The sequence below is a fragment of the Pecten maximus genome, chromosome 2 (assembly GCF_902652985.1).
Source record: "Pecten maximus chromosome 2, xPecMax1.1, whole genome shotgun sequence".
Classification (NCBI taxonomy): domain Eukaryota; kingdom Metazoa; phylum Mollusca; class Bivalvia; order Pectinida; family Pectinidae; genus Pecten; species Pecten maximus.
Window position 1 is genome coordinate 39,432,914 of NC_047016.1, and position 24,803 is coordinate 39,457,716.

Genomic DNA, 24,803 nt, shown 5'->3' on the forward strand with positions numbered 1-24,803 from the left:
CCAATTTATTTGATTTTGACACGATCCCTTTTTTCTACCGAGTAATCTCCCTTTACCGGTAGAGTGGTAGACAACCTAAACAAGAAGCATGGGTGAATCTGGATTTGAGTTTCTTTATGACGTTACCGCTGACGGCAACATTCCTGTCTCAAAATACAGGTCAAAGAATACAGGCATATCTGTATTTATCGCCCAAGTCGAGGGTCCATTAGTAAATGGATATTTTTGTTTAGGTAAAAAAAATGTAGTAATATTTTACTGAAGGCCTACAAAAAACACCTTAGTGTCTTACTTTCGTTATTTGTATTTTCACTTTAAGCTATCTTATATCAGCAGCATCATATATCCATATAGTCAGACAGTCATTAGCCCGATATTTCTCTGTTTCCAACACCAGACCTCGATTTTAACTGACATAGATTGGTTTATGAGTCATCTGTCAAAATTGTCTACAATCTGGTTTATAGAACTTTAGAATATTTTTATATTATAAACAATGGCAAAAAAGATTGATGTTTATATCAATTAACCCAGTAGGCCATTAGCGGTAATATGAATGAATAGATCAGAGGGGAGGGTGCGTGTGTGCTCAAAAATATCAAAACCTTCCAGTGCTATCGATATACACTTGAACTGTTCTAGCAATTATTGATAATGAGTTGATTTCATCACCTGACTGCCATTCTAAGTCAAGTAGAAGACAAAGTTGTAGATTGTGATATTAAGAGCATATGGAGAAGAAGTGATAGGAATTCTCAACTATGTGTCCACATTCACATTGTGTGCTGAAGATGTAAGATCATATCTATAAATATGATCATGATTAAAAGTATGTACTTTACTCTATTTCTAATATACAAAGACAGATATTGAATCTGCAAGACTGGTGTTTGGAACAGAAGAAATTAACTTGGGCTATAAGGCATTATACATCTTTTGATGATACTGCAATTATAACAGAATTTATTATATTTCATTCCTATATATATCTGTTGGGGTGAAACCAGAGACCCCTGGCTTACAAGATTTATCTGACTGTCAAAAGAGCAGGTTAATGTGGCTTGTACCTAGCGTTGAATAGCATTGAATAAGTCTCTGTCACTCAGCTGATGGAGCATGCTTCTTAGGCTCAGGAGGTAAATCATTGGATTCAATCAGGGCATAGACCCAGCTGGGTCCAAGGTGTGTGGTTCAACTCATGTCTTAGGAAGCTGAGCTGGTCTGTGTTATCATGGTTATGTGTCTTTGGGAAAGAAACTTGACCCTTAATTGCTCTGGTTGGCATGGGGCAGGTCTCCCATATTGTGTAGTGAGGTTGTCACCAACTACTAAAACGAGACCCTGGCTCAAAATGACCCTGACTGTTCATGGGGAGGTAAACCTAGTCAACAAACAAACAAATGTCTTCCATTGTACCATCCAGACCAGGGCCCCAAATGTTTTCTTTCTTATTTCAAACCTAATCCTATATTGAATCTGTGATAATTTTTTCCTGTAATGATTGGATGCAAACCTTACAACATTATTGGTTAACCTTTCCAAGTCAGAAACATATTCTCAAGGGTCTACATGAAAAAACAGGCTCCCTTGGCCTCTTTTGATATCTAACCTGGCAATGTGAGGATTAATAGGAAATATTAATTTTTATATTTAGCCACAGAAGCCCACGATGACGACGGCCTTCCCCATACTTTGGAGCACCTTATCTTCCTCGGCAGTGAAGACTACCCTTACAAAGTAAAATTGCCTTCTTAATAATGTATAAAGATTGTTATCTTAAGATAAAATTAAAGTCAAATCTACAAAAAGTAAAAAAAACCACACACCAGATAAAATGTATTTATTATGATATTTCTTGTGATGTTTTTATTATTATTTCTTAGATATTTGCTAAATATTTTTTCTGAATGGAAAAACTGGACATGAACGAATCATTTCCTAAAACACTTGCATTGGGTATCATTGAAGATAATGTAGCTATAGAAAATATTCAACAGTTGTATAAATCATTATATATTTAACCCTAAAACACAGGAAGACTTGTCATCACCTCAAAAGTTAAACTTATTTTTGTGTTGCAGGGAGTTCTTGACCTGCTGGCTAACAGATGCTTGGCTTCTGGTACAAATGCCTGGACAGATACTGACCACACCTGTTACACAATGACCAATGCGGGCAGTGAAGGTTTCCTCAAGCTCCTTCCCTATTATCTGGACCACATCCTCTACCCAACCCTCACAGTGTGTGCATTTTATCTTTGATTTTTATGTATTGAAAAATTGTAAAAAAAAAAAAAGGCACATGTATAGCCGCAAAAACATATCTAGCTATTCCTGGCAGGAATCTTTAGATCAGGACACTGAAGGTATAGTCCTGGAAATAAGCCCATGCCCAATAATAAGCCCACCCATAAATATTGCACTATGAGGGTTCAGGCAGTTAAGATACTGATAAATTTTATTGACCTTTAATATGAGCTCATTACCTAATTGAGTCACAGGTTATGTATGACCCCCTAGGCTTATCAGGGGCATTGACAGCTCAGTCTGATAGAGTGCTGGCCATATAATCTCAAACTGAAGATCTGTGTTGCGTGGTTTGATACCCCTAACCATGTCGGTTTGTGTTTCTCTGGAAGCTGCGAAACGGGCTGGTCTGTGCTGTCATGGTTCATGTGCCTTTAGGCAAGACACTTTACCTTAAATGCTCTGGGTGACATGTGACTGGCTTCCGTATGTTGTTCAATGTGGTAGTCACCAACTACTACAAATAGACCCCGCCTTAAAATGACCCTGGTTCTGCACGTGGGGGAAAAACTCAGCTAACAAACAAACAAACAAACAAACCTAGGCATATCACAGAACAAATACAGTAACTTACAAACAAGTACATCATTATTGGTTTAGCGAGGAACAAATTGTAAAGTTTACTGATATTCTTTCATTGTTTCTGCTAACTCCCATATCTGTACAACTAGAGTTGATAAAGTGGAAATGAAAATTATTTGATGTTGGTGTAGGAATCTGGCTTCAATTTTATGATGTTGTGTTTAGGAGTCTGGCTATGTGACAGAAGTCCACCATGTAAATGGTGAAGGGGATAATGCTGGTGTGGTGTACTGTGAGATGCAGGCTCGCGAGAATACTGGTGAGAGTCGCTGTCATCTAGAAATGGTACGGGCTATGTACCCAGGGCATTGTGGGTACAAGTCGGAGACTGGAGGAATCATGGCAAACCTACGTGATAGTACTTCACACCAAAAGGTGGGTCATTCATAGATAATTTCTTATTTATATAAAATAAAAGATTTATTTGATGTTTTGGGGAAAGTTTAATATTAAGTATTGGTGAATTAACATATGATACTGTAACTTAAAAAAAAAATCCTGCAAGTTTAAAAAAAACCCATATTTTCCTTCACTACAGAGGAATATCACTTATAAGCTTATCACTTATTTGTACATAATTGGAGGATGGGATGACCTAGGTGGGGCAATGTGTCATGTATCAAAAGTAGGTCATGTTGACCTACATTCTGACCTTTGACCTGTAAAAACTTTTTCCAATCTTGGTTTGTAATTTCATGTTGGGTGGCTGTCTGATTCGCCGATGAATACTGTTATAAATGCTACTTTATGTTTTAGATCTGATTATGGTTGTTTACATTTTAAGGTGTGTGATTACCACCGTGAATTTTACCGCCCGGAGAACCTTTGTCTAATCATCACTGGTCAGGTGTCAGCTGAAGAGGTGTTCCAGGCTCTGAAACCTGTTGAGAATAAAATCATCTCAAAGGTACGATGGTACATAAAGTATGGGATTGCCATGTGGTATTTATATAGATTTATCATGGCAGTGTAATTTTACACACTGTATCTTATGTAATAAGTGTGACTGCCTCTGAAATCCTTGAAAGAGGATTGGCACATTATTAACATCCTGTGAAAAGGTTGATTGTCATCTGTCTTTTAACCAAAGACTCTTCCATAGGAACAAGGAAAAAATCCCCAATTGTTCTTTTCAACCTTAAATTCACATGGAAACAGTTACTGTAAGAAGTTTTATTAAACACACTGACTCTTCATGCATTTCTATAAGCACGCAATATGCTTATATTACCAAGTCAGATATGAAACATACTCAATGTATATTGATAGGTACATAATTAGAATTTTAAAATTCCATATTTTTGTAAAAAGATTTAATGTGTTACTATGTAAAGTCACACGGTGATATTTTATTGTATACAATGATAGGGAAATCGTCCCTCGTTTACTCGTCCCTGGATGAATGAAGTACCGGTTCTTGAGAAGCCTGTCATCATCAGTATCCCCTATGCAACAGACGAGGAAACTCATGGCATGGTGAACATGGCGTGGAGAGGACCTCATGTCCAGGTAACTTCTAAGACAATGACAGAAATTTCTTCAAAAGTGTCCTCTGTGTTGGGAATGTATTTACCTATGACTTCTTAAGCCAATTAGTTGTGGAATTCAACATTATTCATAATTAATTAGGCTTTCGAAATGTAGGTTTATTGCATAACATACAATGATACATGATACAGAAACTGTAATGTCACTATATATAGTGATTCAGGGTATTTGGCATGAACATTCTCTTTAATTAAAAAAAATACATAGATTTGGAATATTGAACATGAACCAGTTATTTGTGGAATGCCAAATTACCCTACAGTGATCCGAGACTGTAAAACTACCTCCCTGTTACACATGTATTTACAGTACAAATTTACATGTAGGCATGAAAAAATATCATAGTATTACATTTTTTCCCATTTTATTACATATCAACATATTTTGAAAATAAGAATTGTATGTACGTTTAATTAATACATATATTTTTTCATATATCTTCTATTTAACACTAAGATGCTATTCTCTGTGATATCTATGTATCTGTTGATAGATATATTGTAAAGTAAATAAGATATGTCTGAATATATAGCCCTAGATAAAGACATTATTTCTGGCTTACTACACACTAATTTGAGTATTTGTTAAAGCAGCTGACCTGATTTTTGTGTTGTAACAGGACCAGTACCTGATGAATGCCCTACACATCCTCCAGGAGTACCTATCTGACTCGCCCATCGCACCCTTACAGAAGGAGCTGGTGGAAGTGGAGGAGCCGTACTGTAGTCAGGTATAGGTCAAGTTCAGGTACATCTGTCTGTAACATATGTCTAGGTCAGGTATATCTGTCTGTAATATAGGTCAAGGTTAGGTATATTTGTCTGTAATATAGGTCAAGGTCAGGTATATCTGTCTGTAGTATACATGTAGGTCATTGCTCAAAGTCAGGAACATCTGTCTGTAATATAGGTCAAGGTTAGGTATATCTGTCTGTAATATAGGTCAAGGTCAGGTACATCATTCTATTAAATAAGTGAAGGTCAGGTACATCTGTATGTAATATAGGTCAAGGTCAGGTGTATTTGTCTGTAATATAGGTCAAGGTCAGGTATATCTGTCTGTAATATAGGTCAAGGTCAGGTATATCTGTCTGTCTGTAGTAAAGGTCAAGGTCAGATGTAGATCTGGTAGATTTACTGTAGTAGGATTGTGTTTTACTCCTGAATTAACTAAGGTAAATGTCTTGAAGCTTTTTCGGTTGGACGGTATGATCAGCTGAAACATACAAGACCACAGTGGAGACTATGAACGAGTATTCTCGATAGACATGGTGTCACTCAAAAAAGTGATCTCTATGGGTATGTGATCACTTTCATCAGGTGATATCTATAAGCAGATAGTCAATGTGAATAAGTGTTCTCTATGGGTAGGTGGTCACTATTAATATGTGATCTCTATGGGCAAATGGTCACTATAAACAGGTTATTTTGATGGGCAGGTGATCCCTATAAAATATTATATTATCTCTATGGGCAATTGGTCACTATAAAATTGTGATCTATATGGACAGGTGGTCACTAGAAATGGTCATCTATATGGGCAGGTGGTCATTATAAGCAGGTGATCTTTATGGGCAGGTTGTCATTATAAGCAGGTGATCTTTATGGGCAGGTGGTCACTATAAAATGTTGATCTCTACAGATAGATGGTCACTATAAATGGTGACCTCTATGGACAAGTGGTCAGTATTAAATGGTGATCTTTATAGGGCGGTGGTCACTATTGAATATTTTGATGAATTTATCTCATTGTTGGCCCTGAAGAACCATGACAAGGCTTTAATGCTTTCTTGTTTTATACAGATTTCAGCGAATGTCATTGAGAACTCAGAAACAATGGTGTACTTCAATTTCACAAACGTGACAACATCAAAAATAGCAGAAGTCAAGCAGAAGTAAGTAGACTAATGTTTATTATTATTCAGCATAGATGTGATTGGATGAGGGTTTCCATTGTTCTAAAGTGATTTCACATCTAGGATAGCTTCATTGTGTCAGAAAAAATTTCATTGTAATTACATGTCTTTACAAGAGAATGCTGTTTTCTTGAATATCATAGAGGCAGATATCATGATGAATAGAATCTTGCATTTGTTTCCATCAAGTTACTGCATTATTCTTATACTTGTCATTAAACCTCTAGTTATATATCCTGAAGAGTACTCCACCAGTTATCAAAAGTAGGTTACTGTGACCTGTATATTCTGTTTCTCTAACCTTAGTTTGGGTTTGCATTTAGGCTCTGTGATTTTGTCAGACTTTACACTTTATCAAAGCAGTAGCAGAAGCAATCCACTTTACAAAGACTGATTTATCCACTTTGATTTCAGAGTGAATGATGTATTGAAGGGGACCCATCAAGGATCCTTAGACATGGCCAGGATAGACAGCATAGTTCACCGTAAGATTCTCGAGTCGCTGAGACGAATAGAGGATTCTCCACACGATGCCATGTCCTTCATCATCATCGGAGACTTCCTGTACAGCCAGGACAAAGCTGATGTTAGTAATTCTTAGCGATATCGTCACTGGTAGTTGTTGGTCCAAGTCATACACATTCGTTCCTTGTTAGTTGTACGATTATAAAACCGTAAGATTTTACAAGGAAATGGTGACATATTTATATTATAATACACAAATCACTCTAATTAACATAAGAATGTTTGATTGCGTGAAAATGTCTACTTAATGATATATTTCTTCAGATTTATAAATTTATAAAATATGAAGAGCAGAATGTGATTTTCTGCCCCATTTAATTTTTCACTAACTTTTTAAGAAGCTTAATTGGCAAAATTGTATTAACATAGATACATGTAATTAAGCATGTTCCAAATTTTTTTCTGAAAATTTCATGGACAAAAATATTACAGAATACCATTTTGAGTAACATTCATGACAGAGTATGATTAATTGGTGCTTGTTCTATAGTTTGTTAATTGTTGACAGACAGATGCACGTGTAAATGTGGTCACACAATACAAAAAGATGAAGATGGAAAAGGAAGATTTCTGGAAGGATCTGCTGGCCAAATTTTTCCTCAATGATGTCCAAGTTGTGGTAAGCTAAATTTCTGTTAAATTTTTTTTTTATCTCTGACACTGTCATATTTTTTTAATAATCTCTTTATAGATTTGCCAAATAATTTTTTGTTTTTTGACATTATCATCAAATTTTTCTTTTGCTTTTTGTTGGAAGTGCTTATTCTATACACAAAGACAATAAGAAATATCCATTGCTGTTTTATTTGAAATGCTCACATTGCACAGCTGAGATTTTATCTCATTTTATTTTACCTGTCACACCTGTGATATGGATTTCTGTACTGTTTTCTTGTCATGATTACTTTTTAGTTATTTTTTTTTATTGTAAAAGACAACCAGTGGACAATTTTTTTACATTGATAGGTAGAAGGTGTTCCCAGTAAATCATTTATGGAAACATCTGGACAGAAAGAGAAAGACAGAGTTGCTAAGCAACAGGAAAAATTAGGGGAAGATGGTATGAAGAAACTCGGTGAGAGGCTGGAGAAAGCAACAGAGGAAAATGAGGTATAGACTTGTCTGTTTTTTCTCTCTCTGTAAAACCAGTGCTTGTATTCAAACAAATATGAAAAATGTACTTTTTGAAAACTTAAAGATAATTGCCTGAATTTGGATCTGAGATGAAACTTTAAATTGATGTATAATGATTGTATTCCCTACAACAAATAAAGGAGTCAAGACATGTGGAGTGGTATTCATAGTGTAAAAGTTTGTCTTTAGCTTACAACTCGAGTTTAAGCAATGGAACCAGCACATTTATTTTTGTTCTCTCATTGAATTATTGTTTGATTTCAGAAAGAGGCTCCAGAAGATGTACTTACTCGAGTTTCAGTTCCAGATGTCGCTAGTATACACTTCCACCATATCAACCCTTCCTCAAATCTCGACCCCAAAACAGCTAATGCAAACTCGAAGTTCCCTTTGGATAAAGTACCTTTCAGATTTCAGCTTGACGATATGAAAACAAATTTTGTCCAGGTATGACAAAAAACATTCCTAACAAAGTTTGTAATATTCTAAAATTGATGTTGTTCAAAGATCCAACCTTTTTATTATACAAGCCTTCAGATAAAGAAAAAAGCAATATTACTCAAATATTGAAAAATATTTTGATAGCATTTACAGTGCTATGAATATATAATTGGCATGCCACAAATGCATTCTACAAGTACAGTACGGTTATTTATTTGTTGCCAGAGTTTGCTATGTGTATTAATTAAAAGTTGATACATTGTGAATTCAGATGAGCTTTTGTGATAATTAGTTAAGGAGGAATTACGTTGTCGGCATTGGGCCATTTGACTTGGGCTGGGCAACTGATTCACAATTTTTGGGCAAATTTGAATTGTTGATGTATATGTTTTAAAGCTTTCGGCATTTAAAGCATTACACAAGTTTGTGGTAGTAATTGCCACATTGATGACACAAGGTGATAGAACTGCTTCTCGTTATGATCAGATCAACGCCCTCCTGGACTCCAGCTGTGTGCCACGGAATCTAAGAATGTACCTGCCCCTGATGTGCCAGGTCGTATTTGAGAGTCCCGTTCTAAGAGATGGAGGTACACATACTTCTAGGCTCGGATTTGGTTAATGCTTATCATCACATTCACACTGAAATGTGTGTCAGTTTCAGTAAATTATAAAAATTTAAAAAACAGTTAAATTACAAAATGATAGAAAATAGTTAGCTGTGATAATAAAAGGGCTTTTTCAGTAGACTTTCTTGGCACCATTAACTAACTACACATTGTATGTGACTTCCAACATCAATATCAATGTAAGAGGCTAAAGAATAGGTAGAGCACCAAATTCAATTGATCTGAGGTGACTTAATGTTTGATCCATACTGGGGTCCTGTTTGTGTTTCTCAGGAATATGATATCACAGACTGCCATGTGATCTCACTGTTGTGTCCATGGGCAAGACACTTACCCCAATTTACTTTTGAGAGCATGTGACAGGCCTCCTATATATGTATATGTTGTTCAGTGAGGTAGCCACCAGCTACTACAAGGAGATATTGCCTCAAAAGTTCTTAGGGAGTTAGCCAAGCACAAAAAAAAGAAGAGAAAAAACCAAACAAATGATATGAAGTTTACTTAATTCATTTTTTTCAGAACTTGTTTCTCATGAGGAGATCATTAAACAGCTCGAAGCAGACACGCTGAGTTATGGTGGAGGTTTGGGAGTGACAGGCGCAGGAACCTTCTCATGTGGAGCTTACCCCCAGGTGGTCCATTTCCAGCTACAGGTATGGTGCCCATGTGTGACAGGTGACCTCGAGACAGTCTAAGGTTGTATTGAGACTTCTGATTGGCTGTCACGAGTCCTTGTATCATGATGTCACAATCTGTATTAGTTTCCATGACAGCGGGAAGGAGATCGGATGGGCAGATTTGTGGGCACTTGATATTTTGATTAGTTGTTGACAGATTAACTTCAAACTTTTTAAAATTTATTTACTATAAAAGATCAAAATTTGATAACAGTTATCTGACAACTATTTTATGAGTTATGGCCCTTTAAATATTTTGCTGTACAGATTTTGAAGAATATCTTGAGTCAGTATTGGAAGATTTAACTTGGATAGTCATGTAATGTTCCACCCCCAACATACTCTTGTTATGTTTATTATTATTTATAATAGCCTTATTATTGAAAAAACCCAAAGTTTTCTTGTAAGATATAAAATCTAAAGTTAAGGAATCATGTAAAAGCGGACAACTTATCGTAACAAAGTTTTTAAAAATTGGACCTGACTTGGATACTTACTGAGAGAAGTCAAACCTTTTAACATTTTATTTTCAGTTGGAGAAAGACAAATATGAGAAAGGCATTCAATGGATGAGGGAACTGTTGTACAGGTCAAAGATCACCGTGGACCGACTAAAGATTGTAGCCCAGAGACTCGCTAGTGATGTAGCCAGTAACAAACGCAAGGGAATCAAAGTTGTCCGTACCCTGATAGGGGAAATGGTGTACCACAAAGGTAGGGTGAACATCATTCCATTCCAAATAAGAGCGAAAATTCCACCTTTCCCCCATGAAATGGCTTTGGTGGAGGTATTAAATTGGACTCAAAACGTCAGTTCAAAACCCATTTTGGAAGCGTAACTCTGGTAAATATAACTAAATGAAACCTGCTAGATGCATTGCTCTAGTGCTGCCTTTTGGTATTCATAATTTTTCCTGTCACCATGGAAACGAGGTGAAAATCGTAAACATCAGTATTTCAGAAGTGTATCTCAAAAAGTTCTTGATACAACTTCACAAAACCTGGTACATACATTGCTCAAGTGGTGACTTTTGGTATGGAATGCTTTGTATTTATCATAATTTTCATTTTACCTTGGAAACAATCAGAATTTCCTCAAAAATTGTTTAAGATAACTTAATGAAACCTAGCTGGTACACACACTGCTCTAGTGGTTTAGTGGTGTCTTTACGTATGGAGTGATTTTCGTAATTTTCCTGTTGCCATAGAAATAAATGGTTAAAGGCCTAAATATTGCTCTTTATGCAAACAACCAAACTTATACATGTATGGGTGATTTCCATTTCTTTAGTGGGTTGTGGGGGATATTGTTACACATGGTGTATTCTTCCTATTATCATAGGCAGGTTCATATTACCACTGTAGTTAGGTGAGAGTTTATCACCAACCTGTCCAGTATTGTGTGTACGTTGAGTGGAATCATGAGACACACCTTGTCAGTGGCCGAATGGTTAAGGTGTCCCGACACTTTAACACTAGCCCTCCACCTCTGGGTTGCGAGATCGAAACCTACATGGGGCAGTTGCCAGGTACTGATTGTACGCCGGTGGTTTTTCTCCGGGTAATCTGGCGTTCCTCCACCTCCAAAACCTGGCACGTCCTTAAATGACCCTGACTGTTAATAGGACGTTAAACACCATAAACTATTAACCGTACTGTTATGATCTACTGCCAAAATATGTGTTTATCTACTGGACAGTTTTGTCCGATGACAATTGTATAGTCGATTCTATAGGAACTCACATTGTATCGTGTAGATTAGACTCCATATCAACTCTTATTAGATTTAGATAAAACTTCACACCATGATAAACAGACCATAATGTCTCGGACAAGTTTGAGTTTCAGGGTTTTTGGGACAAGGTCACTGTTACCATATTTAGCGGGGCCGGTAGGGGACATTTATTGCTTTAGCAATACCTGGTATGCTTGTTTCTTTTGATGGCAATTATGTTCACTTGACTAAATTGTGATACAGAGATGTGCCATCATGATGAAACTTTTGAAATGATAGCAGAAGTTGTGGAAAATTTTGCAGCAAAACTGAACTTTTAGTGAAATAGTATATAAATATGGAACAGTAGGTGTTGTATTATTGACAACGGTTGTACAGTGTATAAACATTTCATTTTTTTTTTTCATTTTTCTCGTTATGAAATAATGACATCATAAATCACTACATAAATAATGATAATAATATCACGTGTTATCTGTTGTAGACTGTAACGTGACAGTGACCAGTATGCTGAGACAGGAGAAGTTTTTAAAGAACACACTCAAACGGCTGGAAACCGACCCAGATCAGGTAAAATTGTTCAAACGGCTAGAAACCGACCCAGATCAGGTAAAATTGTTCAAACGGCTAGAAACCGACCCAGATCAGGTAAAATTGTTCAACCGGCTAGAAACCGACCCAGATCAGGTAAAATTGTTCAAACGGCTAGAAACCGACCCAGATCAGGTAAAATTGTTCAAACGGCTAGAAACCGACTCAGATCAGGTAAAATTGTTCAAACGGCTAGAAACCGACCCAGATCAGGTAAAATTGTTCAAACGGCTAGAAACCGACCCAGATCAGGTAAAATTGTTCAATTTTCGTTTCTGCTGATTTCAACCTCTAATGTTGTAAATGTAGGTGAATGATTTAAGGAAGGGCGATTAATTTTGTAGTACCCAAGAATTGAATAAAATTTCAAAGATTTGTTCAAGAATGATTACAAATAGTTCAGTACTAACAGAAAACAATTTCATCAAAAATAGTTCTTGGTGTCAAAATCCTTTTTCTTTTCTTCAAATGAAGGGAGACATTGTATACTCATTCTGTTCTTTTCATCGTTGTAATATAATCCTGTATGAGTACAGATCAGTGTACTACAAGCACCTCAGTGCAAACTCCATTAAACTTCCAATTACTTCAATTACTTAGGTGTGAATAGCATTGGTACTACATTTGTGGACCTGCTGACCTTGACCTTGGCCACAGTGTGTTAACCTACGAGATAAGAGATGAGGCTTTCATATTTGACATGAATGTTCCTTGTGACCAGGCATTTCAATTTGTACTACATTTGCAGATCTGCTGACTTTGACCTTCTTCACAAAAGCTAATTCCAGATTTCAACCCACTCTATGCATTAATGACAACTTTTGTTGTTCTCATGCCATGTATTTGTTTATGTGTTTAGACTGATGTGTATTTATCCAAATGCTATGGGTGTGTGTTGAAAGAGTGGTAGGAAAGAGAGATATGGCAAATTTATCATTTATCGCGTGAAGCTGCAACCATGTTGGGGGATCATGTGATCTTAATTGATAGGATCACAGATTTAAAAACAGCGGTGCTCATAGTGTTTATGAACTGTATACTTTTAAGTTCATTAGCTTAGAAATGTGGTGATTTCTACATACATGTATAGCCAGTCAACTGTCATTGATTATATTTCGATCCAATAATAAAAAATAAACTGAGATTACTATGATAGACATTTACAAGCAGGGTTCAAATGACGTATTCTGTGGACCAACTTGAAAATTTATACTTCAGTTATTGCTGCTTATATAATGGATTTAACACTTATAGATGTTTTTTATGTGTAAAATTCATAGCATCATAAAGCATTATAACAATGTACATAGACATTGATTTACATAGAATAGCTTTGTGTTCAGTGCTTGGCATGGGCACCTCTGTTTTAAAATTTGTTCTCCCATTTAAATATATATACATTATCACCAACGTACTGTGATAAGTAGTAAGAATTAGTAAGCTTCTGTCCGAAGGGAAGTAACTCTATGCTATGATACTTATATTAAACTGTTTTCAGGTATTAAGAGATATAGAACAACTAAAACAGACCATTACCAGACCGAGTAACCTTAGGATACACCTATCGGCAAACGTAGAGTCTTTGATACCATCTCCTCAGTCGCCATGGATACAGTTTGTACCCAGTGACATCACTGACGAACCAATGGCGTAAGTATATGACTGATGTTAAAAGTATGAATTGTGATGATAAATCTTTTCATGTTATTGAAATGGTTTGTCCATCTGAAACAAAAACTTTTTTGGTGATTCTTAAACTTGACTACATTACCATATCTTTCCATATTTGTTTATCTTATTTATTTTAACTGTAAAATGTTATGTTTATTATGTAAACCAGAGTAAATCAATTGTTTTTTTTTGTCTCTGAATATTAAACTTGTACTCAAGCAACCCGAGATAATTGTTGCTTCTTATATCAATAACTGTATAATAATATACAATGTACATACAATCTGTATACATACTGTATACATACACTTGTTTCATAAACTTTTAAGCACATGGATGAACTGATTCTCCGGTTCAGCAGACATTATATACCTGTATGACCTCCATTTGTTACCAGTTTTATATATACCTGTATGACCTTGACCTTTGTTCCAGCTGCTGTATGAAGCAGACATACGAGTATAACCTTGGGTATGAGGAGAGCCCGGAGACATGTGTGATTGTGGGGGTGGGATCTGTAGAGTCCTCGTACCTGATACAGGTTGTACCCAGCATCACATCCTTCATGGATGCCGACCTCCCGGCTGTTATGGTCTTCATACAGTACATGACACAGTGTGAAGGTCCCTTATGGCGTCAGATCCGGGGACTAGGACTCTCGTATCACTATGGGTATGTATTTAGATATGTACGTGCATTTACACTATACTTTCTGATTGCGTTATTATTGGTTAATACATACATTTACAACAAAACAAAAACAAATACATAAAAAAAATAAAAAACAAAACAAAAAACATTTTTTGATGTTCAAGTGCTAGAAAAGGAATAATCTATTAAAACTTAATGATTTTTGGGGGGATTTTCTGATTATATATATTCTTTGGTGACTGGGTGATTCTTATCATAATCAAGCAAATGGGTACATCTGATAAGACTTTAGTTCATAAATAAAGTATAACATGATACATTTAGATAAAGCTGATTAAAATAAATTGATGCTTTGCAGGATAAGTGTTGATGCCGAGAAAGGCCTGCTGAAATTTCTCCTGGCACGATCTACCAACATCACAGAGGCTTACAAGGAAGGCAGGAACATTGTGGTAGGCATTTGGTCAAGTTTCATTCAATCTTGTACCATTTTACCATGCACATGAGGAAAATACAAATATGTAGTGTTCAGGTTTAATTGTCTTTAGTTATACTCCATTAGAAAAGAAATAGTTATAATTTAACATGTGACTGTTCAATGCACCTCATGTCATAAAAAGTTTGAACTTTATGTCAGAAATATTAATTAAAGATTTTATAATTAGGAAATTGGAGATACATTTGTATTGGCACCCTATATTGATCATGTCCATCAATCCCCACTTTAATTTTCGGGATGACCTTGGGGTCCAGTTTATCAACTTTTATACAATGATTTAACAAGTTAATAGGTCAAGGTCACAGTTACTCACATTTGAACAGCATGCCTCAAAAGTGCAACTCTAATGAAAATATATTCTTGGTTTAAAGTCGTTTTATTCTGGAATTGAAACAGTTGTCAGAGGAGATTGAAATTGAAATATTTTTTTTTTATGTTATAACTGTGACAAGATTTATCATTTTCCATACAGATGGGCTACGTGAACGGAGATACCCCGTTCTCCACAGTGGAGCTTGAGTCGGCAAGAAGCAGTCTGATATTTGAGATTATTGAGGAGGAGAAAACAGTATCTGGTGTATCTGAAGTCTCCCTGTTGTCCTACTTCAAGGGGATCAGTCTGTCCTACAACAAGTACGTGTATATCTCACAAGGATAACAGTATAAAATATAGAAAAAATATATCCATTATGACTTGAGAATAAACAAAACCACAAAAAACACAGGGGCTTGACATATTACTATAATCAGTGATCACTGACCATGGGGTATTTCAAAAGCAACATGTCAAGCCCCTGTAAGCAAAACTATTTGCATTGTATATTGTTTTATTTACTAAATATTTTTGGCATAATTTATTCTGTCAGGTAGAATCAAACGTTTTGGTGTAGATATATGATAAGGGAGAAAGTATTTCACAAAATTACTTTCATTCAATTTGTTTCTGTAACTGACAAATAATGCTGATATGTAAACATGCTTCAAATAATTTTGAATGTATTAATTCTAACCTATAAGATATTATTGTTAACAGGGAGTTGTTAGCAAAGGTTGCCAAGGTAACCGTAGCCGACGTCCAGCGAGTGGGTCCGAAGTACATTTCACCACTGTTTGATGTAACCAAGGCTAGGACTAGTGTCTGTTGTCATCCGACCAAAGTGAAGGAGGTGACTTCAGAGCTTAGTCAGTAAGTATCTATAGGGGCCTGTTTGTTTATGCAAACAGAAATATTGTAGCTTTTCGAGCATAATTCTTGACAGACATGCAGATGTTAAAATAGGCCTTGAAAGTTTTTGTCAAGGCTTGTGATCAGAAAAAAATCTGCCTACTAGATATGTCCTGATCTTATAAATGAACAATTATAGTTCAGCTAAATAACAAGAGGCCAAATGGGCCTACATCACTCACCCAGCATTATTCCGAGTAGGTTTCATTTATTTGTGAAGTATTATGGGTTTGTTTTGTAAAGTATAAGACCTTGATAGTTGATTTTAGTGGGTTTTATTTCCAGATATACTGTATATAGGATAACATTCCACATATACCTTATGAATGCATTTAGCAACAAACATACCGGGGATTCTAATGGAACACACATAGGTCTTTTGGTCATGTAGAAGGACCAGATGAGCTTAAAAGAAAGTTCCTGCCTGGGCAATTACCATTGACAATTTAAATCCGAATAACTTGGGACTTACACCGATACTGGGAATTTTAAGCATTTGTTGGGAAATGGTATAGGGTTGTCTGTACATGGTAAGAGGTTTTATCCATAGGTCTCAAATCTCAGTTTTTGACAGATCTCATGAAGATTAGGTTGGCTTTCTTATCATGATATGTAGCTGTGCTATTTCAAGTGGTGTTGTACATGTACTTTCTTTTTCCAGCTTTGTAATCTTGTCAGCAGTTCTCCTGTTTTTACCCAATCTCTTTAAAACTTGGTCGACTTATTTATCATGATGTTCAGTTCAGCTTTCCATACTACATGTAGGAACAGTGCGATTCCACAATTTTAGAAAAAGTTAAAAATAGCCAAGCTAGATATTTTTCATGGAATTCCAGGAAAATAAGAATCACTCAAAAATAGAAAATTTACAGAATGTTTATCTATACCTTACTTTTTCTCTACAGAATGGGACTCAACCTGAAAGTACTGCCATCTTTGGAGGAGGACTTCATGTGTGATTATTAAAAGAGGATGGTGAGAAACAGGAAGTTTAAGGAATAAGGAACCTGAAGTTCTTTCTGCTTCATTGTAAAATGGTGGACACTGAGAGACTAACACCTAACTAGACTTTATCATCACAGGAGAAAACTTTCCTGGCCTTCTAAAGGCTGTATTATCCCAGAAGAAGAAATTCCTGTGAGGTAGAAAGTGGTGAACATCAAGAGATGCAACACCTAAACTGACATCTTCCCTGAAATAGGACTTCTTCAATGGACATCAGAGAATGTGAGAGGCACAAGACCTAGTTTCCATGGATATAAGAGAATGCAAGAGACACAAGTCTCAAAGCCTACTGTTTATCCACAGGTGATTTTGTGACTGGTTGAAAACTTTCAGTTGTCTCTTATATAGAGATTGAGAAACACAATATGAAAATACTTAAGGAGGACTTTCTCTTTGGTAGTCGCGGACATCAACAGACTTTCACTCGTCTCTCTTCTTTTTTCTGATATTCTGTTCAGTTGTAAAGTGGCAGATATCAGAAGCCTTTCGTCATCTCTTAATTACACATTTTCTGATTCCAAGGAACACATGGGTTCAGATATATTTCACCAAACTTCATGTGTGAAATCGAAAGGACAGGTGATGGTAATGTTTTAAGTGGTTGAACAAGACAATGATATAAGGACAATAAAATATGCAATTTTCACTTCTACATTAGATCTATAAACATATTCTATGATGAATACTACAGGGTTATTTTTATGTTAAATGTGTCATTTCATTGTGAAAACCTAAAGCTATTTGTGTTGTTCAAGAAACTCCAAGGCCGTTTTTCGTTTTTGCGGACCAAACAGTTGGACAGAGTTGGACGGGTGTTGTTCGTTTATGAAATAAAGGCGGACCTTGTGATTTTATATTCCTTTCAAACGAGCCTAGACAAAAGACTTCCAAGGCCTGTATTAACATTTGCAGGTCCGTCAAGATATATGTTTGAAATATTACATTTAAAAACTGACCGGTTTGTCCGCATAAACGAACAAGCCCCAAGTTGTTACAGAGCTTTTCCTAATTACACCTTTTAGAGAGAGCAGCTACATGGTTATGAAAAAGTACTGTTCATGAGGTGAATAAAGCACGTAACCTACTACCATTGGTATATTTGTTTTGTAAACAGGTCATATACGTGTAAGGGGAGATAACTGTTCACATTGCCTTATCATTGGATTATTAAGATCACAGATATGACAGCTTTCCTTGTTAAACATTCCCTGGGCCAATGTCAATTCCGTGAATCGGGTACAATATGTGGAATAACAAGACTCGGATGTACCAGAGGCTCAACAATTGTTGAGCATGGCTGCTTTGTTACCCGAGTCTACTAAGTTGAGCTCTTACAAGTATTGGTGTGGCCATATGTTCTAGCCATTACTGACTGTGACTCAATGGGGAAGGGACAAACATTGGGACAGGCATTGTACTACCACGTGGCATACCTACTGGCAGACGAGGGAGGAGCCTTGGAGTCTGAACTCCCTGGAATGTGGGGAGATGACAGATTTGCACCCTTCTCGGAAGAGAAGACTTCTCAGAAGATCGCATTCCGTTCTATGTAAATCGAGTAAACCGAAAGAACATAACCCAAAACAAACAAGTTTTTAAGTTTTCTCAAACACTGTAACACAAACCCGTGTACATGTATGTGCCATAAATCCTTCTGTAGTGAAACTCATCACTCCTCATGTCATACAATTAAACATGGTCGCCACCATCTTGGAAGATAAATCTTCCAGCTTTGAGACGGAAGAGGTAGAAGATCTTCCAGAAGCAGAAGAGCAACAAATCGAGTGATCGGAAGTTATATTCTAGAAGGAGAAGAGTGCAAATCGAAATTGTTCAGAATGAATTGACAAATGTATAAGGTCTGATAACTAAACATGTAGGATGGAGGGAAGGGGGACAGTTATAACTGGCTGCCCCAGAAATACTGTTTGGAGCGACTCGTCCTATGAAGGAAATACTTGGTGTACCCACTTCTGATTCTCCATTCTGAGTCGAACATCTAGAGTGGCACATTACAGCTCCCAATACAAAAATGTCCGAATTCTAGGTCTGGAAGGTCACAGCATTTTGCTGTTACTATTAGTAAGCACTGAAGCTGGTACAAGTGACCCTATTTGCCTGGCAGATTTAGCTTGTTATTGAATTTACAGAGATCCAATATAATTTTAGAAGCTTAGTAAATATATATCTACAGATGTTTATTTATTCCAAAGGATTGCTTCAGTTTTCCACTTTGACAGCACAAAAATAAGGGTTGATCACCAAAGAAATGTACTCGTGAGTGAATGGTGAACTCCTAAATTTAAAACTTTTTACCCAAATTGATTGACAGGCGAAAAGATAAATATACCACAAGAGATGGATGGACAAAGGAAAACACTATACTTCTGACTGAATTACAGATGTTCCACCTAAAAATCGTTTTGCCCACCCCATTTCGCCCTGAAATTTTATTCATAACGTCCCAAAAAGTGTTATGCCCCAACTGGCAACCATATCATCCCCAAATTATCATTTTGCTGCAAAAGAGCTATATCTTTCCCAAACATGCATTGCCTCCTATTAAAACACAAAAAGGAACACCAATGATATTATAAGAAATTGTTTTATTCAGCAGAAGGTCTAGTTACAGTTTGTTTGTGTGAGTGAGCTAGTGATTCAGTGAGAGATAATGAATGATAACGGACATATTTGTCGCCGACATAAAAGGTAAAATAGGGAGGTGGCAGATACTTCACATGAATGTACCGGGGCCGATACTTCCTGTAGATAGATCACAGACAGTGCTGGCAAAGCTTGTCTTTCTGTGGGTATTCAACACCTCACAAATAGTCAGCCATCGTTAGAACAACTGACCCTGCATACTCTATCGGCCCTGTCATACGGACATCTAATCTTGACCAACGTCTAGTGGCTAGCTGGCCAGTCGTCCATAGAACATCACATGATATTGACATAGTGTCCATTTGTTGGCTATATGTATGAATTTATTTTTGACCAATGTCTAACGGTTAGCTGGCCAGTCGTCCACAGAACATCAGATTATATTGACATAGTGTCCATTTCTTGGCTATATGTATGAACATATATTGATCAACCCCCAATCCATGTTACAACATGTTGAATGCAAGCTTTACAACAAAAGTTGTTCAGATGTTTTAACATCCAAAGGTAGAGGTGTAATATTGCTACAATGTAGATAAACATGTATGTAATTCTGAAAGCTTGGCACAACTCCTGTTAGTCCATGGTTACATTGCTGCCTTGTTACCCGAAAGTTTTGTAACATGGTAAAGGTGATGACCCAGAGAATCACATTTCTTTTTGATTTGTTGCATCTATGTGTCAAGGATGCAGCTTTCAACAGAGTTAGTTGAACCCACGATGGCTGACGGTACAGACAGTATATGTCATGATTGATAAAAGATTACAATGTATCTTTGAGCAAAAATGAAATCTCTTTATTAAAAAAAATGTATAAAAAGTCTAAATATTATTTATTATTCTAATACATTGTATGATAGTCAACTAGTAAGAGATATATAATATGAAAAGTGAAATTCTGAGGAAGAAACATGTATTATGTATAAAATGGTACGATTGACCTCCAGGAAGGTCAACATGAGATATGACCTTGACTTCAGGTCATAGGACATACAAATATATTTTTTTTCTGCTGGAACATTTTTTTTCTTAAAGTTTATGTCATAGAGTCTGCTGTTACAAAATTCTTAACCTTAATGTCATAGTACATAAGAAAGACTAGTGAAATAGTTTTAATGGAAATGTTGTGGTTTCCCAGAATGTAGTGTCCTTATACATGTCGGAAGCATACTGGCCCCATCTTGTAACCAAAGCCTTGATCTGCATCCCCGTAGTCCTTAGGGGTAAAGTCTACAATTGGTAAGTCCTCTACCGTCTTTGTGTCAACGACAAACACTGTGCTGCCACTAGCAGGCTTGTTCTGAAATATCGAAAATATATTGGTTATCAAAAATACCAATCATAAATGCTTCATTTGTCAAATAAATCATTGAAAGCTACTATCATTTCGACTTGAACTCCTAAATATGGTACAAATTTTATTGTATCTGTGACTATTAGCTTTGAAACTGAAATATATAATTTGGTTGATCAATGTTAAATCAGGCTGATGCTAAAATATGGGCAGAAACAAGTAACTATAAATACATTCAAATGCTGTTACTCAAGAAACATCCTGTCAACTACTGTTCAGATCTCGGGTTCTGTAACTTACACGGCAGCCATCGACGACATTCTCTGGAGCGAGATTCTCTGTGTTTATACGTTTATTGTCACTACCCATAAAGACGACGGCGCTGTTGTAGTTATTTCTCTCCTCACTGAACCAGGCCACGGCGTTCTGACAGAAGTATGTGAATTTCTGATGAGCTGTTGAACTGTACAGAGCCAACATCTTCTGTTGATGACCAATTGTGTACTCAAACTGCAAGGAAACATACAGCACATACAATAATGTTATTTTACTTCCTGTACCATCACATGCTGGCTATAAATTTAGTAACAAGTGGCCCTAATCGACCTGTATTGCTCACCTGTTCCACAGCTTATGAAGAGAAGAATTTACTTTATGAAATTTTCTTCTTCAAATTAAGTTATCAATGTGATCCAAAAGATAAAACCCCATGCTTCTTAGTATCTAACACTCCTAATATCATTACCTCTGGGGTCTTGGTTATTCAGAAGAAACAATTTAAGGATTTATAGCACATTTGACTCAAGTAACCTTGGATATGAGTCAAGGTCATTAAGGGGGATAACTTAACATCATGTAAGATGTGTGAAAACCGCTGTAATACAGAACTGAGAAGGAACTTTTTTACACATAGAGTGGTTGATACATGGAATAATCTCCCAACACATGTTGTTAAAGCTCAATCAGTTCTTCAATTTGAAAAACCAGCGGATGATCACTTCAGGGATGTAATATAATGAATATTGATATTTTGTTGTATCATGATTTTATATAATGTTTTTGTGAAATATTTACTGATATGGACAAAGAGGCTTTAGAGCCTGCATCCATTAAATTCCATTAAAAAAAAGGTCATTTCTTTTGCAATCTTTGTTGGGCTACATTCAAGGAAGACACCTGCAAATTATAATGTATTTCAGCCTTTCTAGGGAACTACCAGCTTAATTATTAAGTACATCTAATAAGACATTATATTTTTGATATGTATGTTTTACATTACCTCATAGCCATCCTTCAATTCACTGAATAACTTGTTTCCTTTAGACTTTCCTTTCTTCCAGAATTTAAGATCAGACTAAAAATAAAATGAGGTCATGATTAAATCATTATTATGATATATATCAGAAAGGTTCAAATGAAATATGGTACATTTGATAATGATACATACAAATATTGTTCATATAATTCCACTCAGCATCACTTCACGGCATATTGACATAATGTTTTTATTAAGCACCATTTCTTTTCCTTCTATGTATGTTTTGTTAGTAGTTGAGTTTGGTACTAAAGGATCATAGGATCTATTGTTCAATGTCATTTAAAATAGGAACCATCCATATATGTAAAGAGAAATGGGTAAAATATCAGTACTTACAACTGGAGATTCATCATATAGTTATACAAGAAGCCATTTGAAAGTAGTCAGTATAGATTAACATTATAGTTTATGGTCGGCAATAAGCCCCTCCTTTTTTCCATTGTTTTGAAATAAGCGGGCTGCTTGGTAACATGTTCCCTTCCTTACAAATCCCTATATTTCCTAGGGACACAGGGCTTATTGACAGTCGAGTACAGTACCAACAACAGACAAGAAAGTTCACATGACAATGTTGATGCTGGAGTGAATTCAGAAACACCTCTGTTTGTGAAAAAGGCAAGTTTATAAATCTACCAGATATTCATATAATACTCAATATCACACACTGCTATAAAACACAAGTAACTGTCATCAGTTACATCACTAATTTCTCTCATGATTAGCCATTTTCCTAAAAGACTTAGTCAAAAATAAAAAAATAAATAATATAATTTTACAATGGGCCACCAGATTTTAATCCATTGTCTGAGAGATGCATACTTATCTGTAGGTAGAAACATACTTTGTCAACTTTAAAAACATTTAAATCTGATGGATGAATTGGGGTGTTCAATGCACCTACCGTCTTAGTGGTATCTGATGGGTAGAAGCATGATTCTCCTCCGGCAGTCATATTACAGAAAACGCGGAGAGCATCGTCTGGGGCTCCCTGGTTAGGGTCAATGTAATACCAACCTAAAAAATATCAATGTTTTACATCCTTCAAAAAATATCAACGTTTTACATCCTTCAAGTCCAACGGACAGAGCTACTGTAGCCCGAGATATTGTTACAGCCCCCCAGGCCATGATCAGGTATAACAAAAAAGGAAACTAAATGTTTGTGTAAGACATACACTTCTACTTTGACTGAAATAGGTTTGGTTTGGTTTATATTGTTTAACGTCCTATTAACAGCCAGGGTCATTTAAGGACATGCCAGGTTTCTTGAGGTGAAGGAAATCCGAAGTACCCGGAGAAAAACTACCAACCTATGGCCAGTACCAGGCAACTGCCCCACGTGGGTTTTGAACTTGCAACCTAGAGGTGGAGGGCTAGTGATAAAGTGTCAGGACACCTTATCCACTCGCCCACCGCATAGACTACACAAAAAATATCTACTTGGATCAGTACTGCAGAAAATGTTTCTATCTTTCATCCAGTAACACATGTATATATATTACACCTGAAGGTGAAATCACAAATAATTTTCAATGACTTGCGCATATTGCATCAAAAAAATTGAGCTTAACACAAACATTAAAGGTTAATATGATCAAATGTTATGTACAAAGGAACAGTGTAAACATTAATGCTCTTCTCTATTGTAGCAGCTGAGGCAGAATAAATGTGATATTGATGTAACTTTACCATCTTGGGTGTCTGGATGTCCCAGAAGTATGTCACGGCAGGTGGAGGCTGGGTTTCCTTCTTTTCCAGTTGGATAAATCATACGTTCCATCTCCTCCTTGATCTGATCAACGTGACTAAACATCTGTTCCACCACGATCGTGACTCCTTCCTTTAATTCGTATTCATTCTTGGACATATCGGCCAACATTTCAGTAAACTTTTCATTGAAACCTTGTGCTGCTCTCCTCTTCCTAAATCCGGTACCTGCTTTTGTCAATGGAGTTCCGAGAAGTTCTGATGGGAAAGCCTGTGCCTCTCCCGGGGCACCCACTGGTCCTGGGGCTCCCTGTAACAGAGAGGTGTGGACAGCTGATGGAGGGCTCAATACTTTAGCAGATATATGTTGTAGTGTTTCCGATACTTCACAGCATAAACATTACGAAATAACATCTTGTGGAATATTTGTAAAATTTACAGTAGGATATATTTTAAAATACTACCGTATTTACATGATTCTCAAAAAGAATTGAACTTTCAGAGCTATCTTTATATTAGATAAAAATACCCCAATTATTATAGTCCATCTCCATGCATGAAAATACTAAGTACATGTAATTAAAGTTGCTGTCAAATAAATGCTTATTCAACTTCAATACAATACAGGTCTCCATTTATCTACCCCTATAAGTGAATTTATTATCTAATTGATTTAACAGCTCAAAAT

General features: G+C 36.2%; 2 protein-coding genes across 4 annotated transcripts in view; one reads left to right on the forward strand and one right to left on the reverse strand.

Annotated features, from left to right (window-relative positions):
• The first annotated feature begins 40 nt into the window (after window positions 1–40).
• Window positions 41–18,220, forward strand: LOC117322045 (uncharacterized protein C05D11.1-like). 2 transcript variants are annotated; one of them, XM_033876768.1, is made up of 22 exons: window positions 41–233; window positions 1,655–1,737; window positions 2,082–2,240; window positions 3,054–3,263; window positions 3,673–3,795; window positions 4,257–4,397; window positions 5,056–5,166; window positions 6,239–6,330; window positions 6,766–6,937; window positions 7,385–7,495; window positions 7,843–7,986; window positions 8,275–8,457; window positions 8,938–9,040; window positions 9,599–9,732; window positions 10,290–10,470; window positions 11,976–12,061; window positions 13,581–13,732; window positions 14,189–14,425; window positions 14,763–14,856; window positions 15,376–15,536; window positions 15,937–16,089; window positions 17,034–18,220. In XM_033876768.1, the coding sequence occupies exons 1-22, from the start codon at window positions 89–91 to the stop codon at window positions 17,092–17,094; spliced, it is 3,036 nt and encodes a 1,011-aa protein (XP_033732659.1). In that variant the 5' UTR covers window positions 41–88; the 3' UTR covers window positions 17,095–18,220. The 2 variants fall into 2 exon arrangements, with proteins under 2 accessions (XP_033732659.1, XP_033732660.1); XM_033876769.1 differs by lacking the exons at window positions 41–233; window positions 1,655–1,737 and having other exon boundaries at window positions 2,137–2,242.
• A 1,499-nt stretch (window positions 18,221–19,719) lies between these two features.
• Window positions 19,720–24,803, reverse strand: part of LOC117322046 (collagen alpha-1(XI) chain-like) — a 72,162-nt gene continuing 67,078 nt past the window's right edge. For both annotated transcript variants that reach the window (XM_033876770.1, XM_033876771.1), the window contains exons 57-61: window positions 24,098–24,425; window positions 23,311–23,423; window positions 22,371–22,445; window positions 21,392–21,601; window positions 19,720–21,097 (exon numbers count right to left, since the gene is read on the reverse strand). In XM_033876770.1, the coding sequence (XP_033732661.1) occupies window positions 20,948–21,097; window positions 21,392–21,601; window positions 22,371–22,445; window positions 23,311–23,423; window positions 24,098–24,425 (876 nt within the window). In that variant the 3' untranslated portion in view covers window positions 19,720–20,947. The remainder of the gene's footprint in view (window positions 21,098–21,391; window positions 21,602–22,370; window positions 22,446–23,310; window positions 23,424–24,097; window positions 24,426–24,803) is intronic.

Excerpts from the sequence above, each read along its gene's own strand:
- LOC117322045 (XM_033876768.1), top strand. The coding sequence starts at position 89 with ATGGGTGAATCTGGATTTGAGTTTCTTTATGACGTTACCGCTGACGGC. Across the intron at positions 8,458-8,937 it reads TGAAAACAAATTTTGTCCAG|ATCAACGCCCTCCTGGACTC; the intron begins GTATGACAAAAA and ends CGTTATGATCAG. Across the intron at positions 9,733-10,289 it reads TGGTCCATTTCCAGCTACAG|TTGGAGAAAGACAAATATGA; the intron begins GTATGGTGCCCA and ends TTTTATTTTCAG.